This window comes from Balaenoptera ricei, chromosome X (genome assembly GCF_028023285.1).
Source record: "Balaenoptera ricei isolate mBalRic1 chromosome X, mBalRic1.hap2, whole genome shotgun sequence".
NCBI lineage: Eukaryota > Metazoa > Chordata > Mammalia > Artiodactyla > Balaenopteridae > Balaenoptera > Balaenoptera ricei.
The window spans coordinates 10,053,399-10,069,317 of NC_082660.1; the positions used below are offsets into that span (position 1 = coordinate 10,053,399).

The following is a 15,919-nucleotide window of genomic DNA, read 5'->3' on the forward strand; positions in this document are numbered from 1 at the left end:
TAAGATATCCTACTCTTCGTCTTCTAGAATATGGAGAGAATTTCAGGATTTTTATTCCCTCAACTCTTTGCATACTAGATGCTAATCATATGATAGATTTTAGAGCCTCTGACCTTTCCAGGAAGGATGTGCTCTTGTGTACATAAAGGGTGTATGGCTGATATTGGACAGCATTCCAACACGGCTAGTAGTTTTCCTCTCTAACCTCCTTTCTCCTCGATACTGTGCTCTCTCCTAAACACTCTGCCCCATTACCCAACAAGCAACACTTACAGTTGTCCCAACACCAGATTCTTTTATGCGTCTATGGCTTTGCTTACTCTTCCCTTGGATTGGAGTATAACTCCCTTCCCTTTGGTAGTTACCGCTTCACATCTCTAGACTCACGTCATGGGCATCTTCTGTGTGAAGTCTTTCCTGGTCCCCATTCACTGCCCTTGGGTTAGACTGACGACCCCCATGGATTGTACCCTCACAGTATGGGGTGAACCCTTCCATCACATTTGCCTCTAGCAATCTGTTATACTCAGATGTTTATATATCTGGCACCTCTTAGGGGTTTGGAGTTTCTTTGAGGGTGGGGAATTTCTCTGAAGGCATAGAACCAAGGAGAACTTCACAGTTCTCCTTACTCACTAAAGCTTCCTTGAATAAAGGAACGAATGCGTGATTAAAACGATGGCCTGGAGACTCCTCTCTCAAGGTCGTTATACATCTGTTTATTCTGCCTGGGATGTTTTTCTCATGGGTATCCCCCCAGCTTAGTTTCTCACTTCATTCAGATCTCAAAAATAGCCTCCTTAGAGAGGCCTCCACTCCCATCTTGTTAAAACAATCCACTCCCTCTTTCACTCTCTATCCTGCTGTATTTTTCTTCATAAAAACTACCAGCCCCTGACAATATGTGAAATAGTTCATGTTTATTTGATTTTTATTGTATCAATCCTTCCATTAGAAGAGGGGTTAACAATTTTTTTCTGAAAAGGACCAGATAGTAAATATTTTAGACTTTGTGGGCCAGTCTCTCTCATAACTACTGAACTCTGTCATTATAGCATGGAAACAGCTGCAGTGCATAAATAAATGGGTGTGGCTGTGTTCCAATAAAACTTTATTTACAAAAGCAGGCAGAGATCAGATTTGGCCCATGGGCTATTGTTTGCCGATACCTGAACTATAATATAAGCTTGTTGGGCTGAAACATAGCCACATCCTGGGCACGAGGCAGATAGAAAGCTTTTATTAAATAGTTGTTGAATAAATGGTCGATACATTTGATCCACCATAAATAACAAAAGGGACTGATTTTGACTGAATTTGAAAAGTCGGTTTCTGCCAACTTGAAAGAAAATGGTACACGAAATCTTCAAATGAGCATGTCAACTCTTCTAAAACATAAAAGCATTAGCCAAGATCTCATCCAGCTCTCAAATTCAGTGATATTCTCTTCTTGCAAATTTGACTGTATGTAATGTCAACCAAAGATAAAAGTTTACTAAGAATACTTTGACAGAGAGACAAAGAAAGCATGCCTCAATTAAGATAAAAAGAGTTCGCATCTCATTTAAATTAGGCAAATAGAAATGGATTCCACAGTGGTCAATACATGAATTCAAAGTCTTCACTGTCTTTAAAGGTTTATATGTGGAAAATATGTTTCATTCAGAAAGAAATGTTTTTTTCATAGGTATTTTGGGGAGGGTTTTTGTTGTTTTTGTTTGTTTTTGAGAACCATTGGTGTAAATTTAAGTATGGTTGATGCATTATAAATAAATATTAGTTGGATAATTGATCTCAATGCTGCTCTCAGAGCAGACGTATTTATTATCTCTTGGCTAAGAATCAAAAAAGAAGCTAGAATTATATTTTTCACTGGAAGCCAGCTCAAGGAGACTCCATCTGTGCCGTCCAAGGGGCAGGGTTTGTTTCCTGGGACTTACAAGGTTGCTTCATGGAAGAGAGAGGCACGGTGCCTGGCTCTGGCAGGAAATGGATGAGTGTGGGCTCAGACAGGGAAAGCAGCAAGTCCCGTGGAGGCACCCAGGCACTAGCAGCAGCTGGGACCCGTTAGCACCACTAGGCTCAAGGGGCCTGATGTGACTGGAACGGTGATCAGTGGATGAAGTCATTTCAGACCTGCACCAAACCAAGGAGGGAGTCGGAGCATGAAATACCCTGATCTCTTTCTCCTCCTCACCTCGCATTCCCCTGCCAGCACCTCCCATTGGTTGAACCCAATGGAAGCCAGAGGGCAGCGGGCCCACATGTTGCCACCCACAGGATCAAAGCTCCCAACATACAGGACACGTAGAAAAGGAGCCAGGCGTGGATCTAGGGGGTGCGGAAGTGAGGTTCAGTTCTCTTGTTATGGGGCTTAGAACAAGGGAAACATAAGCAAACAAAACCAACCCAAAACAGAAAAGATGTGTAACCTTGGGCAGTTATGTAGTTTTATGTCTAAGAAAACTAAATACTCTAGGTAGGGGGTAGGAATAATTATTTTAATGAAGAAAAGATTAAGAGATCACAAGTTTTTAATTAACACAGGACTGTTAGCTTAAACCTTTGATACTGTGATTTCCTTACCAATGCCATTTAACTTCCATCAGAAGTTCTTAGTCGTCAAAGTGAGCCCTTACCACTTAATCACTTTTTGAAATCTTTTGTGTAAAGATTAGAAGATCATGAAATTTATAAAGTGCGCCTAATCGTCTCTCTAAAAATACCTCTTTTATAAAGATCAATTCATGTTTTAAAATATTATCTTAGATTAGGGTTTCTGTAACACACACTCTTACAGTTTGAATTTATAAGAACCATGGGATTGTTTTCACTTTCTAAGTATAAAATTATAATATAAATTTTCAAAGAATATGCGTCGATCACAGGGATATACAACAGCCCCTTGGGATGGGGAGGAGACCTCCTGTGTCTTCACCCCTCCCCCCTCCAAGTACTGCACTAAAATATGGGTAGAATCCAATTTGATGGAGAAAAACTCTCAGACCTAAAGTGATAATTTTAACATGTTTGAGAAAGGCTTTGCTCATTGTTATCAAGTCTTTTGTTCAAAAATATATTTTCCTATAGGTCCAAAAAAAAAAAAAAAAAAAAAAAGGGTAATCAATCAAGAAGAAAAAGTCTGCCCAGCCATGCAATACTTTATGCTCTGTAAGCAACAGATATCCATGAAATCTTAGATGTGTGGTGGTTGGATTTCCACACCCCAGAGGGTTCAATCTAGTGGAGCCCACAGCAAGAGCACATGTAAGAACCATCAATTTGTCTGTCCCTTAGTCACTCAAACCTGGGGCCACTCTCTCATCTTGGTGGCTGGGGTAGGATGAGATAAGCAGGATGGAAAGGCACCATTTCCCATCAGCAGCACTCTAACTTCATTTTTAGGTTTCTGAAAATGCCACTGAATATTCCTAAATGAGAAAGCTGGACTTTTCAAGCGTTGTGATGAGCTCTGTGATATCAGCGACTCTGTCCATCATGTTTGAGTATATAAAACATCCTTTGGGCCCACACCATAAGTCAGGAACCCCCTAGATCATACAGAACAGAAATGTCCACATTTGGTGCTTTTGTATGCCTATTAGTAAAAAAATTTTAAACACGTGCCCCCTTAATATATATTCACTTATTCATACTATATATATATATAAAATATATGTGGCTGTAAAGAATAGATGTTAAAATGAGTTGAAGGTGAAATACACATTTTAATCACTTGTAAACATTTTTGCTATCACTGCTGCATTAACAATTATATGATATTTTAAATGACAGCAGAGTTATTGAGGGTGCTTATTTATTTTTGAGCATCTTGGTTTACCACTTCATGGATAAATTTTGAAGGTCTGGTTGCAAGTTCATCTTATTTCTTTACTTGGTTTCAGTCATTGTCGTTGGAGAAAAAGGGAACTGCAGAAACATATGAAGAGGCAAATGGACAAAGTGTTTCACCAGCTTGCTTATTAGATCAGGAAATACTGTTTTTCAATTCCATCCATGCAAGGGATTTTGTTGAAATTCAGCTGGAGAGTTTCCGTATTCCTTGATGTCCTTCAACTGTTCTCACAAACCAAATCGAAGATGTTGCCATTTATCATATTTAACGAATGAGTCCACAATTCGCTGAAATGCTTTATTTGCAGGTTTTTTAAAACAGGTTAGAAAAATTCACTTTCAAGTTTTCAAAGGCTGCTGTTTTGATAGATACAGATTTGTATAATTTTCAGTAAAACAAGCACATAATGGTAGAATCATTTCCAAACATCTGTTTCCCTATATTCTTACCACAATCCAAGTTTCTTTTACAAAATAAGTTACTTTCTCATTCATTATTATAATATCTCCTTTACTCTGAAGAGAGGACTCTTTTAGTTCATTGTTACCAGGTAGCCAACAACCCCTGTGTAGGACAAAAGATTGTCATAGTCACTCTACTGTACTTTAATGGTTTTGTTTCGAAAGCAGCCATGTTGTTGACATGCTAAAGCACTTCACTTTCTTTGGTGCCAAAGCTTGCATTGAATTCTTTCAAGCGGGCACTCATCTCTAAATTTACCCTGGAACCTTGTTTTGTTGTAGTCAAAGCTGCTACTCCATCATTTTATACTTTTCTATGTTTGTCCCAGTATCTCAGTATCTTGTAGGGCTCGACAACCAGAGTGTTGTTCTTGTTCAGAGTGTTCTTTTATATTATCATATATAATTTAGAATTCTCTTTGTTGGATTCTTTAAAAGGACTGTTGATATATCTTTATTAGATGGCATTAAATCTATATATTAATTTGAAAAGAACTGAAAATTTTTATATTTAGTCTACCCGTTAAGGAAAAATTCCATTTCTTTCAAGTCCTCCTAAAATTCTCTAACAGGATTCCTCCAAACATTTTGTGGTTTCTAAGTTTAAGCATTCTGGATTATCTTGGCTCTTTAAGTACTATGTAAGTTTCCAAGCTTGACTAAACAGTTCTTAATCTTTAAATGCTCCTGACATGTTGTGGGAATTGACTGACAATGGCCTGTGGAATTGATTAGTGAAGGTTAAGTTCCTCTGAACCCATAATCTGCATATTCACGAAGGCAAAAAGCCTGAGACTCACTGTGTTATGTGACCTGGAAACACATCATGTCCAGTTATCTATGTTTATATTAAATTTAACTCATCTTCAGTGGTGGGATTTGGTTGGGCTCTTTTGATCCTAAAGGACAGAGGCTTGCTGGGATTTGTTTAAAAAAAAAGGAGCGGGGAGGGGGAAGGGGGGAGTTGAGTATAAAAATACATACTGTAGATCCTAAGAGAGATGGAATCTCCTGGACGTATGAGAATGGAAATGCCGCGTGGCTGAGCCTCCTAGCCTCATGGGAAGCAGCTCTAGGAGGTAGTTAGAGATTCAGAGAAGCTTCAGGACCCTCATTAGCAGGACTTCCTGGATCTCCTTGCGTGACGTCACTCCACAGTATGGTTTCTCTCCAAGTGGCGTCACTTCTCTTCCAGCTCCCTTTTCTCCTTTCCTTCAAAGACGCTGTTTATTCAGAGTTTCTGTTTTCTCACAGAGCCAATATAAATCTTACCCTTAAACTCGTGTGTGAGTGTCATCATATTACATTTCAGCTGTTTGGCAATTGGAATATAATCATGTCGAATATTCAGAAGTCCTCGGAATCTCTGCAGAACAGAAATTCAAACAGGCCTTTGTGTTCTTCAGTCCTAAGATACCGGAGTCTGAGCCTGCATGGTCCCCTGAAGTTCACTGACTTTGCCATTTCTTTAGGTTCAGCCTGTGCATCTTGCTGCTTTGCTAGACTTACCACCAAGCTCTCTCTCCTGAACTTTCTGCCACCTCACAGGGGTCCTCTGCCCTTGACTCCTAAGCCAAGTTGCTCAGATTTTCACGAAACAAGTCAGGAGAGAGGCTTTCTGCCATCAGCTTTTTCTCTGGGCCCTGGTAAATGCATCTTCCCTGAGGCAAGGGTCTGAACGAAGCCTGTCTACCTTACTAGACCTGGGAGAGGAAGAAACTCAATGAGAACAAAGCAAAAATTCTTTTCAATATGTTATTTTGTCACACACATCATTGTAATTTTGACTTGCTGGAAACCTATCTTGGGGTCTAATCTACCTCATGATCCCTCTCAGTTGTGACCTATCAACCTCAGTAATTCACACTTCTGCTTTTTTTTTCCTTCCTACTTACATTCTTATTCTGGGGAGCTCTAGTTTGTCTCGCTCAGCACTTTTGCTCAGAGCCTCTTTCTTTCTTTTTTTTTTTTAAATAAATTTATTTATTTATTTATTTTTGGCTGCGTTGGGTCTTCGCTTCTGCACGTGGGCTTTCTCTAGCTGCTGCGAGCAGGAGCTACTCTTCGTTGCGGTACGCAGGCTTCTCATTGCCGTGGCTTCTCTTGTTGCGGAGCACAGGCTCTAGGCACGCGGGCTTCAGTAGTTGCGGCACGCGGGCTCAGTAGTTGTGGCACACGGGCTTAGTTGCTCCATGGCATGTGGGATCTTCCCGGACCAGGGCTCAAACCCGTGTCCCCTGCATTGGCAGGTGGATTCTTAACTACTGTGCCACCAGGGAAGTCCAGAGCCTTTCTTATTAAGCCCCCTCACAGGCCACAACAGGGCTTTTGAATTGTTGGCTTGGGAGCCACGACTACCTAAGTCCAGTTCAGAGATATGAGAAAGTCATGAAGAATAGGTCATGAGGTGCCTGTGGCTGCCATGTCAACTGGGATAATAAGGGGAGAAGTTTCCTTTGGAAGTGTCGATAGTGTTTTTGTAAAATGTAGCACATTTAGCCATAAATGGTGTAGAGAATAGGGGTGGTAGAGAGAATCCTTTGGGGATGTGGCATTTCAGGGTTTTTAAGTACTATTGAAAACACTAATTACAGATTGTATGAGTGAGCTTTTGGTGCATAACAAACATCCCCCAAATTCAGTGTCATGAAACAGTCATCATTTGTTACCCCTCGTTCAGCTGGCTCATCTAGGCTGAGGTGCTGGACAGCTCTGCTCCACTTGGCTCCTCACTGAGTTGCCGGCTCTGGTCTGTTCTGCATGTGTCCATTCCAGAGCCCAAGCTGAAAGGGTGGCAGCTGCCTTGGGAAGGTCTTCTCATGGTGACAAGAGAAAAGCAAGAGCTCGTGCCCAGCTAAACAAGTGTGTTTTGCTTGTCACATCTGGGCTCAGCCATGTCACATGCTTTGGGCAATGAGATGTTAGCAGAGTCAAGGGGTGGAGAAGTACGTACTGTGTCCAGTGGGAAGGCACTGAAAAGCAGGGTGGTGTCCAGTGGCAAATCGCATCCTGGGAAGCAAACGAAGAATAACTTAGTCTGCGACCCACACCAGGGCTACCAAGATGAGGCTATTATATATTGATGCTTAATGCTCTCATGGAATCACAGCTGCCCATCCCTGAAAGGTCACACCAACAATGACCTTCTCAAGCAGAACTGAGGCATGTATGTTTATTTATACTCCTTTTCATTCCAGTCTTAACTACCCAGGGGTCCCACCTGCCACCATCTTCCTAGATTCTTTAACTCCACACCAAAGGGAATGGCTTCTAAATTTGGTTCTTCCTTCCAGAATCTTTCTACTCAGCACATATTCCAAAAAAGGACCTCACTGGCTCTAATGAGTGCATGGTAAACTGAAATTACTTTAGGTTTTCTTACAGGGCACATTTCACTAGTCAAAGTAATTCTTTGTGATACATTGGATGTATCAGTCTTTTATTTCTGCTGAGGAAGAAAGGCTCCCAGAGTTCAAAGAAAGCCCTTTCCTTTTGTCGCGGGGAGTTAGGCAGCAGGGTTCCCATCATTCCTTTTGAAATGAATCTTTCAGAAATAGCAAGATTGCTCATTCGATCTCAATGGACACATTTTCCATCTCAATTAATGCACTCTGGATTTTTAGGTCAGAGATTTCTGGCCGATCTATGTGTATTTGTTGGAGGAGGTTGGGGCAGGGGCTGAAAGTTTGTGTAGTTCATCAGCTGTATTCTTCAAGGCTCAGCATCAGAATTCACTGAAGCATGTTCAGCAGGTAAAAAGATGTTGCTTTTTCAGCTCATTATAAAAGTACTCAAATCTTTATAAAAAATATTGCAAGGAGAGAGCCAAAAGGTACTTGCCTAACACAAAGAACAGAATGATGTTTCATGGGGGAACATTTTAGTGTGGATCCTTTCTTACTGGAAAAGAGACAGGGGTTGATTATTTTTAGATAATGTATTCTGAAAATATAACCTGTTTAGCAAGAATATGATAATGCCATTGGAAGGTTATCCTCAAAGTGCAAGCAAAACAAAAAGAATTTAAAAATCATAAACAAAAAAGAAAATACTAGAACAGGCAACAACCACATCATATGCACGTGCTTGTAAGTTTCAGACCTTGTTGGGGTGGGAAAGTGACATGGACCAAGGGCAGATTCTCTGTTGACACAGAGGACGGCAGCATCTGAGGTGAAAGGGCCTGCTCCTGGGTCTCACTCCCTAAAACGGATTTAGTGCTTCTCACTTTCCCCATGACCCAGCCTCATTCCCCAGCCCTAGACTCCAAGGTCACTTAATAGTCTTTGAAACGTGGCGGAGGAAAACTTACTAACCGTGATTCAGTTGCTAGAGAAGCCTAGATTTTATTCTTCTGTATTCTGGTACTGTTTTGCCTCGTGCATATCAATATATATTTGTGTTTCCTGTGTCATTGCATTTGACGTGATTCTTCAGATTGAAGTCTCAGAGCTTACCCAGGATTTGTGAGGCATCTCACCGAGAGTTGGGCTATAGGCAATTGAAACGTTGAGTTTGTCTTCATATTTTAAGATTGAATGAGTTCATAATGTCTGAAACATATGCCTTTCTGTTCATTGCCCTCAAGAGATGAAAATAACAGCTAATGCTTTTTGAGTGCTTCCTACATGCCAGAGAGTTTGCTACGTGCTTGACATTTATTCATTCATTTAATTTTCACAATGATCTTATGAGGTTGTTTCCATTATTATCACCACTTTGCAGATGAGGAAACTGAGGTGCAGGATGATGAAGTTATTTGTCCACATCACACTGCTGGGAAGTGGTGGGACCAGGATTCGAACCCAGAGAGTCTGGCTTCACAGTCTCATTCCAGACTACCACACCAGTTCTCGTGTTGGCCCCATACCTGGGCATTTGTGTGTTTCCTGTACAAACCGTGAAGCATTAGCTCCAGAGAAAATGTCTCCTGCAATTTGGATCCATCGGGACACGGGACTTGCATTAGATAATGTGCTTAAAGGTCCATCTCCCTGGGACCATCCTGTGTGTGCAGGAGGAAGGTTCCAGAGTAGGAGTCCCACCCCTGCTCTGTCAGAGTGGCTTCCAAATATGTTAAAAGCCCAATGATTTCTTGCCATATCTGCCCTCACCCTGGTCCAAGCCACCATGATATTTTGTCAGGATTGATGCAGTGGGGCCTGAAATGCCCTCCCTGCTTACCAGTGCTCCCTCCTGTCTGTTCTCAGTATGGCAGCTATCACATCACTTCTCCACTCAGAACCTTCAAACAGCTTCCTGTTTCACTCACAACAAAACACAAAGTCCTTCTAAGAGCCTGGGTCATCTTCAGCCCCTCATCACTTCTTTACCACTCCCCTCACTGTCTCCACCCTCCCCCCACCACCGGCTGCCCGGCCGTCCCTTAGGCATGCTCTCACAGGCATAGCTCACCTCAGGACCTTTGCACTGCCGAAATGCCCCTCCCCCCAGACATTTCCTGACCCCTAGCATGATCTCACAGTTCCCTCGCCTGGCAGCTCTCCAGCCTTCCTCCCTGCATTGTATTTCTCCTTAGTACTTAAAATGACCTGATATGCCATACGTTTTACCAATTCATTAGGTTATTCCCTGTCTCTGCACACTGGAGTGAATATTTTATTTTTTTATTCTGCTTTCGTTCCTGTTGTACCCCCAGAACTGAGAAGCCAGTGGGCGTTCAATAAACATTTGTTGACTAAATGAATAAATGAATGCATTATAGAGTTGTTTTGGAGAATTAAATGAACTAACATATGGATAGCATCTCGAAAAAGGCTTAGCATGAAGTTAGTGTTTAATAAATGTCAGGTATTAATAAAATAATATTGTAATACTCATTAAGTGAATGATGAATTAAAAATTGGAGACTATTACTTTATCATGTAGTGGAAAGAGGATAATCTATCTAGAGATACTTTAAATATTTTAACTTACATTTGCAATGGATGCTAGGGGAGGTGGTCAGGGACATCAGTCAAGTCCCCTTTTCCTATTGTCCAGAAGGCACTAGAACACACCCTTCCCTGGGCAGGTGAATGATCCCCAAACATTGCTGCACTTAGGAATCACCTGGGAATTCTTTTTAAAAAATTGATCCAGGGGCCCCTCTGGTGGCGCAGTGGTTAAGAATCTGCCTACCAATGCAGGGGACACGGGTTTGAGCCCTGGTCCAGGAAGATCCCACATGCTGCGGAGCAACTAAGCCTGTGCGCCACAACTACTGAGCCTGCGCTCTAGAGCCCGCGAGCCACAACTGCTGAAGCCCACGTGCCACGACTACTGAAGCCCCGACTCCTAGAGCCTGTGCTCTGCAACAAGAGAAGCCACCGCAGTGAGAAGCCCTGGCTCGCCGCAACTAGAGAAAGCCCGCGCGCAGCAACGAAGACCCATGCAGCCTAAAATAAATAAATTAATTAATTTTTTAAAAAATTGATCCTGGCTCCCACCCCTAGATAGTCTCATGTGATTGGTCTAGGATGAAACCTGGGCGTTAGGGCTTTTTAAAGCTCTCCAGGTGATTCTAATATGCAGTAAAGTTTGGGAACCACTCCTGGAAGCTTTTCACAGTATTGGCAGCAGCATGGGGACTCATCTTCCCAGTCCCGCTCTACAGTTGGAACTGAGAGTTTGATTCTCTGTAATGCAACTCCTACTACCATTAGCAAGTCACGTCACCTCTACAACCTTCATCATTCAGAATGCCTTCTGTGGATTCTGGTGCAAACTCAGAGCTCAGGGCCAAAAGCATGTGGATTTACCCTCCCTTTTTTCCTTTGTTCGCTCTGGGGATAAAAGGAGAGACTCATTTCCAAATGCAGCTAGAGTACAGCACACTCTTGTTACTGAGTCCAAGCTTGCACTGCTCGCCACACGACAGGCCAGTAGATCAAGAGAGGAGTTGCTGAGGCAGGGAATAGCGACTTTATCTGGAAAGCCAGCAGACCGAGGAGATGGTGGACTACTGTCCCAAAGAACTATCTTACTGGAGTTAGAATTCTTTTGTACGAAAGGCGGAGGGGGTGTGTCTGGTTATTGCAAACTTCTTGGTGCCGGAATCCTTTGTTCTTATATTGGTCTGGTCACAATGTTCCTATAAACCTCCAACAAGGCATTTGTTGTTTTCTGTTCTGCAACTTTTAATCTGTATATAAAGGGGAAAGTGTTGTACCTTTAAAGGTCAGAGCCTTGAGAATGGGCTATCCTGTATATTTCAGGCTGTAGGCAGCATTCTTTTACAAAGGCGCAGAGGCAGCATGACTAAGCACAGACAACAGAGCACAAGGGTTAGAGCTGAAGGAATAGCTCCAACATAGAGTCAGCTTGTTCTTCTCTGTTACACGCTGAGATGGAGCCGTCTTACAGAGGACACAAGAGAACCGAACAGTGGCCACGACCCCCCAGGTAGCCCCACTCTCTCCCAGGCACACACAGCCGGGCCTGTTTCAGGCCTGTGAGAGATCAATGTGGAGGGTCAAGTTCCGCCCAGCAGGGCCCGCCGTAGGATTATGAGAGGTCCTCCTGGTGTCCTAGTTCCCAGCCCTGACTTCCCCACCCGTTCCCTGTGTCTCAGTCCCTCCCGCCCAGGGCCCCATCTGCAGCTCCTACCCTGGACACTGGGGCTCACCCTATATAGGTTCTGCTGGTTTAATCAGGGTTTTGAATTCTTTCCTTCAGACTGCCAAGCCTCTCCATGTGACCTTCTGCCCACCTGAGGTCTGCCCACCTCCCTTCGTCCCAAGTGCGTGCCCCACCATGGTAGCCATGTCTACTCTCTGGGTCCAGACAAACGTCTACAGTTTCACAGAAGACAGCCCCTGCCCCCTTGGCCCTATAACACCACCACTCTGAACCTGGATGTTTCTAGAATGGTGGTGAGACATTGGGGATAGCACCCTACCAAGGCCAGCTTCATGGGCTTGTGACCCATGCAGTCACAGAAGGCCCTGGGCTGGGTTTCACCTTCTGCCGTCTTGAAGTTCTTAATCATGTTGGAAGGAGGGCCCCTGCATTCTCATTTTGTACTGTCCTTGCAAATTATGTAGCTGGTCAGGCACGTGACACAGAATCAGAAGACCTGGTGTGAATCGCACCTGGCTTACACCTGAGAAGCGTGTGACCTTGGCCCAGTTATTCTTCCTCTCTGGGCATTTACAAAGAGGAGGTGGGCGGGGTCAAACTCCCTCTATCTCAGCGGCTGTGAAGATGAAACACGATAACAGATGAGTGTCAGCACGTGGAGCACAATGGGTTCCTTAGCAACTAACACTTCTCTTTTTCCTAGTGTTCCAGATCACAAACTGCTAAATCAAAAAGACATTTCCTTCCTTTCTGTTTCAAAGGGATTTTAAACTTTTATTTTCCTAGCCAGCGATATATGCCAAAAGGACAGATTTAGCGGGTTTTCAATGATTTTTCTTAACTCTTACTCATTACACTGAAGGACAGTAGGATTCCTCCTTCTCTGTCCTTCTTTATTGCATTTGAACGATACGTTGTCCAGATGGCATATGGAGTAGCATCTTTCAAGGTATTTTAAAATGATCTTCTTTTACTTATTGAAGAAGATTAGTGGGAAAAAAATTGAATTAAGGCCGTGTCATTGAAATAATCTTGGCTTACATATTTAAGGAGATTTCTAGTGTTCAAACTAATAACTCTGCCCCAAAAGAAGTCTGCCTTGGATGATGTGCATGAGTGAAGACTTCATTAAGAGTCACCGAAGTTGATTTTCAACCCAAGTCTCTGGCATACCAACCATGGGCCCTGAGTAACAATAAGCCACTGTTTTGATCTCAGTTTCCTCCTTGGCAAAATGCAGATAATAATACCTGCTCCGCTCCTTCATTCTCAAGGTTGTTTTGTGGATCAAATGAGCTATTCGTGGAAGCATTTTGAAAATTTTTGAATGCTGTACATTTTTCAAGTTTGATTATCGATAAGACTTCTGAAGTTTAAGTGTTAACAAAAAGATTCATTTAAATCATTTGAAAGTCTCTCTGGAACAGAAATGCCAAGAGTTAGTTCTTCAACTTCTTTGGAAAGGGGGACTGTATTTGACACCAGGATAACCTATTGCCACCAAAACGATCCCCATCACTTCAATTTCACTGGAGCCAAAAGCCGTATGCATTACCCACTAAATGTCCAGAACCCTCTGAGGTTCTTTCTCAGCACATCAGTTATAATTTGATAGTTTTCCACAAAGAAATATCTTTTTCTCTATTTAATTCAATTATTTATTGAGAATCCACTACATGCCAGGCACTGTTCTAGGCACCTGGGATAAATCAGTGAATCAAACAAAATTCCTTGCCATCACAGAGCTTACATTCTAGTATGGAGAGCAGAACAATGAAAATAAGCATCAAAATAAGTAGGTTCCACAGCTCGTTAGCAAGTGATTAGTTCTATGGGAAAAAAAAAAGTAGACGAGGGTGAAGGGATCTGGTTGTGGGGAGGCAAGGCTGTGATTTTAAAGTGTGTGACCAGAATAGTCCTCTTTCAGAAGCTCGCATTTGAGCAAAGACTTGAGAGAGGTGAGGGTGGGTCATGCACACATCTGCAGGACAAGCATTTCAGGTTGGGGGAACAGCCAGTACGAAGGCCTCAAGCAGAAGTGGGCCTAGAGTTTTCAAGGAAGAAGGCAGCCATGTGAGAAGCCTGACAGTGGGTCTCCCCACATCCTCCCCACTCTCTACCAAACAGAGAATAGAAGGTTTTACAACTAGAGAGGATGCGGTCGCCGGGCCATTGCCAAACACGTACACTGATGCCAAGTTTCTCTTTTGTGTGCTTTTCCCACAGTCACATGACACAGGCAGTCGCATTTGATGACCCTCGGTTGGAGAGCTGCCAAATCATCCCTCCGGCTCCTCGGAGGGTGGAGATGAGGAGGGACCCTGTGCTGGGGTTTGGTTTCGTGGCAGGGAGTGAAAAGCCAGTGGTCGTCCGCTCAGTAACACCAGGTAAGCACCCAACCCCAAGGCTCGGTCTCCGGGACCACCCACCACGCCCTGCCAGCATGACCACTGTTCCATTTCACAAGCTTAATACTGTTCTGTTTCAGGCTATGAAGTCTAATTGAGTTTTCCCATCACCTGGGTAGAGCCAGACTACCAGAGGGACAGAAATGGCTCTGCAAACGAGGTTTTAAACTTCCAAATCCATCATATCGCCAGACTTAGGAAAACACTGACCCATCATTTGTAACCATGGAAATGACCCACTTCTTAATGTATGAATGCACACGTTAAGAGGCAGGCACGGTGCTGTTTTCAGTAAGCTCCCGACGAGCTCCTTAGTGAAAAAGCAGAAGGTTGTGTTTAAGTTTCTCTAGGATTTAGATCAGCGGTCCCCAACCTTTTTGGCACCAGGGACTGGTTTCGTGGAAGGCAGTTTTTCCACGGATGGGGCGGGGGATGGTTCAGGCAGTCCTGTGAGCCATGCTTCAGGCGGTAATGCGAGCGATGGGGAGCGATGCGGAGTGGCAGATGACGCTTCACTCGCTAGCCCGCCGCTCACCTCCTACTGTGCGGCCCGGTTCCTAACAGGCCACGGACCGGTACCAGTCTGCAGCCCGGGGCTTGGGGACCCCTGATTTAGATCATTGGGGTGGTTGAATTCTTTTACAAAGAGGTGCTCCCCTCCCTTCCCACTAGAGGTAGAATGTATTTCGCCACCCCATTGCTCTTGGGCCGGACCCGGTGACTGACTTTGGCCAATGGCATATTAGCAAAGATGACATGAGCAAAGGCTTGTAATATGCTTGTGGAGTTGAGCTCCTTTCTTGGGTTTCTGCCACGGCCATAAGAAGAGTTTCCCTGAAGTGGCTGTTACCCCTTCACAGCCCGAGCCCCAAAATGAACACGTGGGGCAACCAGCCTGCAGCCTAGAGCTAAGTACAGGCTGACCCTCAGTGTACAGCACAACTGCCCAGCCAAGCCTGCCCTTGATCAGCCACTCCACAGTCATTCCAAAGACCCATAAGCATGAGAGGAAACCCTACTGGGTTTGGGGGGTGTCTTGTTATACAGTAAATGCTGACTGTTACAGTGTGTGGCAAATCTCTTAAATTCTACCATACGGTCAGGTAATTAATGCACTTGGTCTCAGTCATTCTCAGTATATAAATGTTCCACTATCAACACAGCTGAATATACTGGACTATGGTGCCATTGCCTGACGTGGGCCACCTTTGCCTTCCAGAAACAATGCTCTAATATTTATTTATTATATGTATTTATATACTTATTTTAATGGACTTGTACTGGATTTTTTTTCAGACAAAAGGAAAGTATCTTCTGTGCTGTCTTTCTCCAGGATTTTGCAAATCAGTAACAGAGTTCAAAAGTAAAATGCTGTGGTCAAGAGCGCAGACTATGGCATCAGACCTCCTGGGTTTGATGGACTTGAATCGTGCCTCTGCTCCTTATTAGGTTTTTTTTAGCTTCCGCGATAACCCCCTACATGTCAGTTTGATGTAACTTCTCTATAGCCTTTGGATAATAAGGATCATAGTGTCTACCTTCTAGGGCTAAGGGAGGGAATGAAATGCATTGGAAGGGTGCCAGGTACATAGTTAGTCCAGGAATGTTTATTA

The 15,919-nt window shown here is 43.4% G+C and overlaps 1 protein-coding gene across 1 annotated transcript in view; it reads left to right on the plus strand.

Moving 5' to 3' along the window:
- The window catches only part of FRMPD4 (FERM and PDZ domain containing 4), a 176,270-nt gene that overhangs the window by 66,851 nt on the left and 93,500 nt on the right, over positions 1–15,919 (plus strand). Inside the window, exon 2 of the mRNA XM_059910961.1 lies at positions 14,125–14,285. Within this exon, the coding sequence (XP_059766944.1) occupies positions 14,125–14,285 (161 nt within the window). The remainder of the gene's footprint in view (positions 1–14,124; positions 14,286–15,919) is intronic.